Below are 12,500 nucleotides of genomic sequence, written 5' to 3' on the forward strand. Positions count from 1 at the left end.
ATTTTGTTTTTCTACCATTTCCTTCAGTGAACATTTCCTAAACTTTGACATTACATGATATTTGTCCAGAATTATAATCTTCTTAAGGCCAAAAAAATAGGGGTTACAAAGGTAGTTTCGACGCTTTTAGCGAATTTGGGTTTTGTAGCTCCACTTAAAAAATTGTCTTACAAAATCTCTTGGTGAACTTTCAGACGGAAGGTGTAAACAGTAATTACCACTCTCCAAACGATCACAAAGACATTGTCGATCTCTCAGAGACTCAATTTTATTAGATCTACCGTTAGTTAAAACTACGTGTGGAAAGACCTCATTCAAATTCTCGGCTGCCAGGGACTGGAACACACTGCCAAGAGAGTTACGAGAGCAAAAGACACTTGCGCAGTTCAAGCAAAGAACATTGACTTACTTGATGGACACAGATATCGCCAATCATATTTGTAGTCTTAAGATTTCTTAACTTTTCTATTGATATTATTGATATTGATATTTGTAATCTTTAGATATAGCACCATTTTTGTAGTATTTAGATTTAGGTTTTCTTAAACCTTTTCATTCATTCTTCTACTTTCTTATCGTCTTTGTTGTTAATTCTATATTTTTAGGGTGCAAAAGACTTCCCCATGAAGTTAAAAATAAGTGGGGGAGTAAGGTGTTAATTGAGAGCTCAAGACTGCATAAAAATAATTATTATCCAAAACAATACAAAAAGCATAAAAAGGGTAACTTAAACATTAGCAAGGTTTCCCACTGACTTTTAACAGACTTCATATTGCTAAGTACTGTAACAGCTATAAAACTTAATTTTTCAAATGCAACAATGAAGGAGGCAATGATTTGTGTAGTGCACTTTATGAGTGCACTACACACTATGTCACCGGGTTGGAAGAGTGAGTGATGATTGAGTAAGTGCAAGTCCGTGGTGGCAAATAAGCCCACAGCGCGTGCATAAATCACGAAAATAAGAAGGTCTGTAGAAAGCGCGCTTGAATTTCAACAAATGAGCCCCAGAATCGGCAAGAATTTGTGACGCTGATGAATAACAAACCAGCTTCTATTTCCAAAAGGATGGAATTACCTGGTGATAAATAACCTCGTCTAGGAGAGTGAATTTTCGACTTTGCAGAAACAATGGTCAACCTCGAGAGATGAACGATTGTGATCTTTGTAGTTGAATTCGCACATTTCTTGTCGAACTTTATAACACTGGAAAGAAAGAAAAACAAACTAACAAAAAAAGCCCGGTGTCTTGCCGACATTTTGTCACAGATGTATTGGTAGTAACACGCAAGCTAACGTTCACTTGATCACAGGCGGCCGCTGAAATCGATGTCACTTTCGATTTTGCGATTTATTTGTGCAGCCACAAGTACAATAGACAAATTGAACGTATCAAATATCTCCCAAGTTGTTTTTTACTAATGGTAACTTTTATATTCGCGGCACGAAATTTACGCTGTTTTGATGTCACAAATTTTGTTGCTGATTGCAATTTTTTTTATTCTCGATCGACACTTCCTTCTGCTCTTCCTGAAAACTGTGAATCAATATACTTTTTACTTTTGCATCAACATTTGCTTGGCACAAAGCAGGCTAGCAAAATCTGTACCTTGCTTAGTTCGCAATTTTGAGCGTTATAATAGAATTTTCGGTGCTATGTTTCTGACAGCTAATCGTATTTTTTTAGTTCTCCAATCCAGACACTAACCCCGGCGGACAGCACTCAACTTCAGTGAACTTTTGTCTTGGAAAACCGTCAGACGCGCAGAGTACATGCTTATACTTGCTCTGAAAAAGAAGTTGAAGCAAACTTCATGTCTGCCTTGAAGCCACTATTTCTCGGTTCCCTTCTATTTTCTTCAATCTTTCTGGGTTTAGTATTTTACTTTTGAATGCATGTCCTCTCGGGGGCTATTCATATTTACCTAAGACATTTCCCATAGCACTATAATGGAGTACGACACCAAAACAATATTGTGTACTATTAGATCTACATATTACGCAAAGACAACTTGAATCTCCTGAAAAAAAAACATCTCACTTGGAAGTTATGGAATAAAGCACTAGTAACTGCACTACCACACGTACGCAATGCTTGCCTTTTTTATACTGGTCACCGATTTATACAAGTCAATGAAGTTGATTGACTGACCGGTCTTTTACCAGTCTAAATAATTTGGTGAATTTAATAAAGATGTTCTTTTTTTCGATGGGTACGATGGGATGCGACGCAGGGACATTTGGAAGAGGTTCGCCGGTTTGCCTTAATGCCTGCATTCAAAGGAGCACTCGCGGATTTTAGGCGAATATTCCCGTGTCATAATCAAAGAAAAGACATATCTTCAAATGTCTGGGCTTTCGCAGGACAAAGAAGAATATGTCATGTCCTTCGTGAGGAATTTGTCGGTCATGCCATCCTTATAAGGCTGCCATTTCTTGGATGATATATACAAGCGGCTATGCACGCATTTAAAAGTTGTTTGAGAGACCGCAGATTTATCAATATTAGTGAGTGCACGTTGAGAACTTTCGGTTCAAGATCTTCAAGGGCATGTTGCCAGGCCGACGGTGATGTCATTTAACCCTTCTCCTCGTGAAAACGAGACTTCAGGATTTCTCTGCTTAACGCCAGACGATTTTACCCGTTAATTGGAGACACTTTAGTGTGAACCAAAAATAGCATATGACCAGGAACTGAGAACTGGTCCAAAAATTCTTTCCCTCAGGGGTTTTTCTCCACACAGGCTGCTTCAATTAGTGCTTCACCGAGGCCGTCAGTTCATTTACATTTGTTGTAGTTCAGGGACTTCTGTCTTTTTCAGTCAGTAACTAAGCTGACCAGAGCCTCATTTAAGGGGCACATAGATCCCACAGTAGGCGGTAGACAGGTGGACAGCTTCACTAGTTACACATGTTAAAACTTTGAACGATCGAACGCTTCACGTAATGTAGACAACCTTTAATTTGTCTTGGAAAACTCACTAATTTAAGGACTGATCATAAGCGAAATTCATTTGATCAGTAACACATTGTAAGGTATGTACGACGTTGTCTGTGTTTGTTTGTGATCTATTTACCGCGAGATCCAGGCTCAACGCCACATCGAGAAAGTTAGTAATAGCTTCTACCGTGAGTACACGATTAAATTGTGACAATCTTAATTTATGTGCCTCGGGAGTTTTAAAACAATCTGAAGTTACAAGAATCACAACGCGCTCTGAGCTTATTATTAAAAAGGTTTATTCAATTCAAAAGACTAAGAGAATTTCAACAAATAAAGTTAAATTAAAGCTTAACGTTTTTAACCTTTAAGATGATTCCTCAGGAAAAAAAGTCGTCGAACGATTTTCTTGAAACTTTCCCGGAATGTTCCCTACTAATCCCTGTTTAGAGAACTACAATAAAAAAGATAAGCCACCGTGATGTTACCCTGTTGGTGCCTGTACTGATGATAATCACGCTCATTACTTTGTCGGCTCAGGGTACTTTTTGCAGTAGCTAAACCAGAGGGTTTTTAAAGTAACACTTGAAAAAACACCTGATAGGTAGAAAGTCTAGATGATATGGAACACTCTTATGCAGCTTATGGAAAAATCACTCAACTCAGAACGACGTCCACTCAAAACGTTTCTCGAGTCGTTGTTTTCAAGATCATAATTTACATCCCCTGGTAAGAGCTTTTAGCTAGATCTTTTTTTTCTTCCGATATTCTTTAATTTTTTTCATTTAAAGGGGAGAAATTGTACACCAAAATTATGCAATACAAAATATAGATCACAGTGCTCGTTTAAGAGTAGAACACCGAAGTACCTGTCTATCTCGATTATCGTAGATCGAAACAACAAAATTCGCCATGTTCTCGGAATGCGCGCCCTTATTCGCAAAGAGATGGGTCATTCACAATATCTTTCCCCCCCCCCCCCCCCCCGGGTCTATAGCATTTTAAAACGATAACGTGATTTTTTTTCTAAGGTTTTGGAAATTGTTTTAAACCCTTTTTAAAGATACTCCGAAAATGTCACTTGGAATTGATTTGCACTATCCTGTTGTCAATCCTGAGTGTCAAATTCCATTAGTAATTCCGAATGAAAGCCCCAAAGCAGCTAGCTGACACACTTCCCATAACAGATCACATGACCGGTATTTCTTTTAGTTTCTAGAAAACATTTGGAAGAGATCGCTACATTTCTAGGTTCTCCAGAGGGGACAAATATAATGAATCTGGCTGTATACTGCTTGCTACTTGTCATCACAGGTACGGCTTTTGAGTTAATTAAAAAGTTCTGTAAATTTGGAGTTACTTTTGAGCATTTAATTAAGGGAAGCAGCAATGCTGTAATGAGACAAATTCATCAATCCCAATCTTCGAGGTTTTTTTTCACCTGTGAGTGACTTTACCGAGACTACGCAGACATGATCTAGTGAAGAAAACTCAAATTCTCCTGAGATCACATCATTCTATAAGCTATAAATGTACTTCATAGTAAGGAGGAGGACAATCGCTAGCCAATTTTAACCTGAAAGAAGTATCTATCCTCCTCGTTGAAGGAGACTCAATAAGTAAAACTCCTTACATTTTATATTATGACACGCTGTGCCGCCAAAGAGTTCCCTGTGGTTCAATTTAATTGGTTGCTGCCTCTGTAATGATAAATGAAATTTGTTAGACCATCTAGTTTACCTGAAAACTGAAGGTGCTGTCTGAATGCAGCATTCTTGATTGACCCTGTTAATGAAGAGTTGAGCATGGAGTTTCTGCAGGAGCCCACGAACAAACAACTGGTACCCTTAAATTGATGGACCAAGGCCGGGACACTTAGTGTTGGATATTAATTAAACATTGGGCGTGAATCGAATTAATTGCATTTTGGGTACTATATACGATGTGTCTGCGTATGCTGTTTGTGCATATGCCTGAGCCGCCAGAGAGTACTAAGCTTAAGCTCTAAGTCACAGCCCCTTCTTTTCAAAGGTAGCTGTGTGGTCTATTCATAGCTCACCTGCTCCGTAGTGTCACCCCCTCTTATGGTGAAACCTAACAAACCCGAACTGCTTGTTTTTTCGTCTTTACAGGAACCCCAGTTCTACAAAGTAGTGTGATAAACGCTGAAAATGCTTTTAGTACAGGTAAGAGTGACGGACATGAACTAAATTTAAGGTTTTGTAGGCAAGGTGATCACCTGACGATAATTTCAATTTTCTCGCCAGTAATCTTCACCATTCTAATTATCTGAATTTTATTTTTGAAATCCTGGCACCCCCTTTCTGTGCGCTTGGATTGAATGACTCAATAACGATGATTCAATATCACAAAATGACGTTGCTAGATGACGTTTTGGTACACGGTCTTCATCCTTCCTCAATAGTTTAAGTGCTACTGTGAAAAATAACAGTTTTAAATCTCCTTTTTCCTTGGATTTCAAAACTATCTTAACTAAATACTACGTGACCAAAGTTTTGAGCCCTGCTTTCAAAAAGATGCCTGTTTATTTTAACTGGAATTTTCCTATTTAATGGTCCACCATTACTAACTTTAAGATCTTGAGAGGGCTGAAGCCTGGATCGAGGAGAAAATGACGTCAGAGTGTGTACGCGACTGAATTAATATGCAGCACGGGAGTTTCCAACCTCGTTCCCAGGGTCTCTCTTCTCTGCCTCCTTTGGTCGTTGGAAGAAAAACCCTGGTTGCAGTTGGTCACGTGACCACCCAGAATCTGGGTGGTAAAAAAATCTGCTGGAAGGGTGGGGTAACAGGGTTTTTGATTGTCACAGTGACAAATTTACTAAGGCAGGGAGAGAGCGTTATGTCGCTTGACTCAGTAGTTTTCGCTCTAAAGTCATGTTTCAAACCACACCCCTCGCTCTCAATTTAGAAATCTGATCATACATCAACACGTTCAAAGGTGAAACAACTAAAACTACAGACTTTGTTACTGACATGGTTGCACGTGTTTCCTCTCTTTCCCTCAACAATCGAGGCAGAACTTGGAAAACTAAGGATTTCTCGTAGCCGGTAGGAACTCGGAGCAGCAACTAAATCTTTCTTTAAATATAAACTTTCCAGGCAAATTACTTGTTTCACTTTCAAAATTATGTCGTCATAGCCAGCCGAAAGTAGCGCTTACTGAACGCATCTCAGAAACTCGAGCGCCATTTTGAATTGTTCAACTTCACCTTCCCCCGGATGGTATTTTATCGTACTCTCTTTTGGATGGATAGATGGTCACGTGACCAGCCGCAACCAGGGTCTCTCTTCCAACGACCAAGGAGGCAGAGAAGAGAGACCCTGGGAACGAAGTTGAGGAGTTTCGGGCTTTCAGACTTTTAAACTCGTGTTTTGCATATACAATAAGCTACGTTTACACACTGAAATTTTAAGCTAGTGAGTAAATGACGTCACTTTTCTCTAGAGCCAACCCTCCGAGGTGCAATCGGTCAGTTTTGAACGCGTCAGTAATAGTGGACCGTGAAATCCAAGACTTACACTCAAAGTAAACAGCCTTTCGATAAAAATTAAAGCCCACGATTTTGCCTGTCAAGTAATGAGCAATCACACTTTCAAAAAAGGGAAGTGACCTTTTGATCATAGTAGCACTTTAAGGTTTTTGCAATGTGAAAGACTGAAAATCGTTCCACATCATAATTAGCACATAGGACTTTAATTTCTTCCTCCAACCGCGAGCACCACTCACAGTGACTTTATTCTTGGTGAGCCTACATGCATTTCACAAGTTAAAAGAATCGAAATGATCCGGCGTGAACTGATTAGTGTCTTCTCAGTTGCTTAAATTTGCTACCTCAGGCTGTTGGAAAATCCAGGAGATAATAAAGTTAATGATATGATACTTTCTGTTTATCAGCTCTTTAACAATTTTATGACGCAATTTGTTATCAACCGAAATGAGACGCATAAAAATGATTTCAATTTTCTAACTTTAATTTTTCACAGGGTTTTCTCAACAGGAACTCAACGGGCTAATTGAACATAATCTCTTTCGTGCGATACACGGTGTGCCGGATATGACACTTAATAGAACAATGTGTAACGCCGCTGCTTTATGGGCGAAAGAAATCGCTGAAAACGGTTCTCTTGTGCACTCAGATGAGGATCAAAGACCAGGACAAGGAGAAAACCTCTCAATGGGCTGCTCTTCAGATACGCCCCAGACGGTAAAGGAAGCGGTAGATAACTGGTAAATAAATTCACCAGTTCAAATGAGGGCTTTTAATAGAGTATCGAAACAAAATTTCTGCATTCTTCTTAGCCTTGACCGGTTGGCTCCATTAGGTAGGGGCCCAGGTGAACGTTCCGTAACTTTACGGGCCATTTAGCGGTGTCACAATTCCCTTTGTATCTCAATAACGGAGAGGATTTAAGTAGTCAAACTTTGCAGTCATTTTTCTTTTTCTTCCCTTGAAAACATGTTAAAAGATTGGCTTTCCAAAACAAACGGTTGGCAATTTCACAGGGAACGTAAAGGGGCTACGTTTCCGTAAAGGGGCTACGTTTCCTTAAATAACTAAGAAATCTCTGTTCATAAAATTCAGTGGAACGTTAAAAAACCCATACACTATTCGCAAAGACTCATATAAGAGCCGAGATTCTGGTGATGAGGTCCTATTCAACTCCCCTGAAAAAGGTTTATGGTGTATGAAGCCACTTGTAGAGCAATTAGCAGATCAAGTCAGTGCTGGGCACACAGATAGGCTACATTCACAGTCGACAAGATAATAGAGAGCAAAAAGCGAATTCCCCACATTTGGCCCTATTCCGATTAAAATCACTAGTTCCTTGTCATACTGCGAGGAAACTGCGTGGTCATTTCAAAGACGTCACTTTATCGGTCAGTTGGTGTCATTCTCGTTCCCAGATCTCATCGTTTCTCTTAGCCGGAGGGGCCTTAGCATGAGGGCTTTGAAGGTGCGAGCGATGTTTAAGGAGCTCCACAGTACCGCCTTTTGCATCCTCTTCAAAATGTCAAGTGTACGTGAACCGAAGATCCTGTTCATCTGCACTTCAAGTTCCTTCGACCAACCACCCAGTACGTCCATGATGACGTTAAGTTGTTCGATCGTATAGTTTGGGTAACACTTGATAAGTTCGAAGCGTAGGGGTCCGTACTTTTCCATCTTTTCAGCCTCTTTCTTCTCGCGGTTATCAATCCACGGGCAGCTCATTTCCCCTAACAGTACTTTCTTTTCCTTGTGATCAATAATTCGCGCATCTACTCTATTGGCCTGCACCGTAGTATGCTCTGCATAGACTGGGACATCGCAGAAAGCCTGCGCTTGGGTAGACTCATACAGTGGTTCTGGCTCAATGCGCGAAAACCAAGGTGAGACAGTCTCATTTAGATCAAGGTCTCGGAGGATCTCGAAGAACAACACTTTCAGTGCCGCGTTATGTCTCTCCATATACTTGGTCTGCGCTAAAGATGGACACCCGGCTAGCACGTGCGCAATGCATTCCGGGGCTTTCCCACACATCCTGCACATGATGTTATTCTGGTCAGATGTGCCCGTCTTCAATATAGGCCGAGTAGACTCGTGTTGGTAAGAGCTGTTCGTATAACTCCATTACTCCTGCAACCGTATGGGTAGGTGCACAACTCCACTCGCTTAGCCACGCAAAACAGCCTCGTTTACTTAATTGATCATCGTTCCATCTACTACGTACAAGGCGACCCTGCCACTTCTTCTTCTTCTTCTTCTTCTTCTTCTTCTTCTTCTTCTTCTTCTTCTTCTTCTTCTTCTTCTTCTTCTTATTATTATTATTATTATTATTATTATCATTATCATTATCATTATCATTATCATTATTATTATTATTATTATTATTATTATTATTATTATTATTATTATTATTATTATTATTGTAATTATTATTATTCATGTCTCCCTTTGCGTCGAACAAAAAGTAGCGATAAGTAATATCATAGTTTTAAACAAAGACACTCTGATCATTTTACCTACCGGCTCCGCCACATCGACACTTCCGGTTTAAGGTTTTTTTGTTTTTAAGCTAACCAATGAAAAAAATTGAATTTCCTATGTCTCACGAGTCCTTCGTTTTCTCGTGCGAAGGACCCGCTGGCTAAGAGAAACGATGAGATCTGGGAACGAGAATGATTTGGTGTGGACAACCCGTTCTCGCCCTTGAATTTGCGATTATCCCAAATTGTGAATTTGCTTTGAATTCACTATTGTCGTGAATTTAGAAGACTGACAGCTTGATATGGATTATAGGAAACGGTCATATTTGTTTGAAAAGACAACCCAAGTGTATGGACATAGCACTCGAACATGGGAATGTTGATTAATTAACTCGTCATCTAATCACTCAACCACCACACCGCTAGCTGCTTGAGGGCATTATCTTAAACACTTTTTTTCATTTTATTGATAAAGTTACAGCAATTACAGAAAAAAAAAACATACAGCAATTTTTCTTTTCGCTTAGGCCAAGAGAGTATGAAGGTAAGGGAGGTACTCCCTCATATTGGCCCTATTCCCATCGTAATCCGTCTTAAGTTATTTTTAGATCTCCTGCGAGATCCGGTACAGGTGTATTCCCACGAGGATTAACTGATTGCCAATCATATGTCCCCATTTTTACCAGTCATTGCGTGGGAATTCGTCAGCTGTCAACATTGGTGAAAATGGGGACATATGTCTGATTGGCTATCAGTTAACCCTCACGGGAATACGGCCGGTATTGAACATGCTGTTGATCGAAAAACGCTCCATTTCACCGCAAATTATCAATTGCTTTCGTAGTACATTTTGGAACATTTGAGTCAGAAAAGCAAAGAAACTGAACGCCAGGATGCATTTCTGCTGTCTCTGCCAAAATCTCCAGGATAGACTGAATTGTATTAAAAGTTTAGTGTTAAAAATGTCCGTTACTGCACTGTAGGTACAACGAGGTGTGTAATCCAGGCTATGAAGGACTCGGTGAAGTGGACACTGGGCCAATGGAAGCCGGACACTTTTCCCAAGTTATCTGGAAAAAGAGTACTAAATTGGGAATCGGTCGCGCGGAGATCGAACTGAATGGAATGAAATGCGCCTTTGTTGTTGGTCGGTACGAACCAGCGGGAAATTTCATCGGAACGTACAGAGAAAATGTTCCAAAAGGCACCTTCGACCGTGCAACTTACTGCCCTAGAGTTGCAAAAAAAGATGTGTACTAAGAAATCCAGAAGAACTTGATCCGAGATTTTGTTACGTAACTAAAGTGAAGCAACGGTTAAAGTTAAGATGTTACCTGCTTTTCCTAAACTGACCATTGTGTTCTATAAGTTAAAGGAAAACGGCGATAATGCCCTAAATCTACCTGCTCGCGTTTCTGTTTAGATCTCAGTGTCTTTATTTTGCTATTCAGGTGATTACAATACATTCCGGCACGTTTAGCCGCGCATTCGTAGATATAGATGGTTAAAATAAAATTTTAATTCTTAAAATAGATGGTTAAAATCATGAGAATTTTAATTCTTGATTGTTAAAACAATCTATAACCGAGTAAAGAATACTTTGCAACTGGTCCAGTAATCACACTGGACAAGCTTTTCACTGGCTGGTCTTTTGTGTCCTCAATGCGGCTCACAGGTACGACCCCTAGTTCCCGATAAAGAGCAAAGGATGAAACATGCTATACACCAGGCACACAGCATTCCACTCGTAAGCAAGCGTGACAAAGGAACGATCAGTTAATAAAACCTCGGCTCCTCCTAAAAGACACGGGTAGGGATAAAGGAGAATTAAATCACGGGCAAAATCACTCGTTTTTGTGTCCCGTTTCTTTTCCCGTCCCGTTTCTTTTCCCGGGACGGGACGAAGATTCTACAAAATATTTGTAAGACAAAACCACCCTACCTACTCGTGACTTCAGGTTTCGCAATATTTTTGACCTGATGGTGCAGACAACATTTTATATTTAATTGTTTTGCATCGCTACTGCCGGAAAATTGCGAAGCACAGTAACGGGCCTTACATCATTGAATGAAGGGGTATACAAAAATTTGGTATTATCAACGGAGTTGATAATGTAAATTGGCCACCGTACAGAGATTCTAAAAGCTGACGTTTCGAGCGTTAGCCCTTCGTCAGAGCGAATCGAGGGATTATGGGTTACGTGTAGTTTTTATAGTAGAGTAGGAGCTACGCTATTGGTGGTAACATGGCAACGTGAAAAATAGGAATATATTAGTTAAATGAAAAGCGTTCGTTAATACCGTGGGGATTAAGGGTGCCGATTTGAAAGATGAATTTTTGTTCCAGATTCTTGCGGCTTTCCGTCGTACCTAGATGTAGGGAAAGGCCGCAGATAGCCATGTGTTTTTTGGAGTGGTTAGGCAGATTGAAATGGCGAGCGACTGGCTTGGATGCATCCTTGTCATTCTTCTCAACATCGCGAAGGTGTTCGCGGAATCGGTCACCTAGTCGTCTACCTGTCTCACCAATGTATAATTTATTGCATAACGTGCAGGCTATGCAATAAATGACATTTGCGGAGGTACATGTGAAACGATCGGTGATCTTAACAGATCGCTTAGGTCCCGATATCTTGCTAGTGTTAACAATGAAAAGACAAGTTTTGCATCGTGAGCGCGCGCATTTGAAAGTGCCGGGTTGCTCGTTAGTTTTGAGCGCGCTTCTAACTAAAAAGTTGCCTACGTTTTTGTCGCGTTTGAATGAAATAAGTGGAGGTTGCGAAAAGATTCTACCAGTCTCGGGATCATTTTGGAGTAATTTAAAATTACTAAGAATGATGCTTTTGACTGCGTGATTATGAGGATGGAAAGTGAGGGTGAATGGAATTCTGTCATTCTTATCTTTTTGTGACGTTTGTAGTGATGACTGTCGATCAAATTGTTGGGCGCGATGATGGCCCGCTTTGACCACAGAGACAGGATAGCCACGTTTTTCGAAGAACTGGCACATCTCCTCTGATTTGCTGGAAAAATCGGAGTCATCACTACATAGACGTCGAAGTCTAAGAAATTGAGAATAAGGGATGGAGTTCTTGACATGTGATGGATGTGACGATGAATACAACAAATAACTGTGTGAATCAGTAGGTTTGTAGTGCACACTAGTACATAGCACGTTGCCTCTAATAGAAACGTTGATATCTAGAAAAGCCAATGAAGTTTCCGAAATTTCCCAGGTATATTTAAGAGCCGGATGAAAAGAGTTGACGGAGGTTATAAATTGATCGAGTTCTTCTCTGCTGGATGAAATAGCGCCGATGCAGTCGTCGATGTAACGGCCGTAGAGTTCAGGTTTGGGGCCGTTGTACTGACTAAAAAATTGGTGTTCAACATATCCTACAAAAAGATTGGCATAGCTAGGTCCCATTCTTGTGCCCATCGCTACACCATTAATTTGTTTGTAATAGTTGCCGGCGAATGAAAAACAATTAAGCGTTAAAACTAGTTCGGCAAGGCGGAGGAGCGTTTCCGAGCTAGGTTCTTTGACAGTGCGTTGATCGAAAAAGT

At 40.2% G+C, this 12,500-nt stretch overlaps 1 protein-coding gene across 2 annotated transcripts; it reads left to right on the forward strand.

The window, feature by feature from the left end:
• Positions 1-2,931: 2,931 nt before the first annotated feature.
• Positions 2,932-10,317, forward strand: LOC138020121 (Golgi-associated plant pathogenesis-related protein 1-like). Of its 2 annotated transcripts, none has more exons than XM_068867122.1 (5): positions 2,932-3,036; positions 4,154-4,255; positions 5,074-5,127; positions 6,950-7,193; positions 9,917-10,317. In XM_068867122.1, the coding sequence occupies exons 2-5, from the start codon at positions 4,216-4,218 to the stop codon at positions 10,191-10,193; spliced, it is 615 nt and encodes a 204-aa protein (XP_068723223.1). In that variant the 5' UTR covers positions 2,932-3,036; positions 4,154-4,215; the 3' UTR covers positions 10,194-10,317. The 2 variants fall into 2 exon arrangements, with proteins under 2 accessions (XP_068723223.1, XP_068723224.1); XM_068867123.1 differs by having other exon boundaries at positions 6,950-7,170; positions 9,917-10,063.
• The last annotated feature ends 2,183 nt before the right edge of the window (positions 10,318-12,500 follow it).

The sequence above is a fragment of the Montipora capricornis genome, chromosome 10, assembly GCF_036669925.1.
Source record: "Montipora capricornis isolate CH-2021 chromosome 10, ASM3666992v2, whole genome shotgun sequence".
NCBI lineage: Eukaryota > Metazoa > Cnidaria > Anthozoa > Scleractinia > Acroporidae > Montipora > Montipora capricornis.

Bases quoted from the DNA above. Each gene is read 5' to 3' on its own strand.
- LOC138020121 (XM_068867122.1), top strand. From the start codon at position 4,216: ATGAATCTGGCTGTATACTGCTTGCTACTTGTCATCACAG. The intron at 4,256-5,073 runs GTACGGCTTTTG...TCGTCTTTACAG, and splicing joins CTTGCTACTTGTCATCACAG to GAACCCCAGTTCTACAAAGT. The intron at 7,194-9,916 runs GTAAATAAATTC...ACTGCACTGTAG, and splicing joins AAGGAAGCGGTAGATAACTG to GTACAACGAGGTGTGTAATC.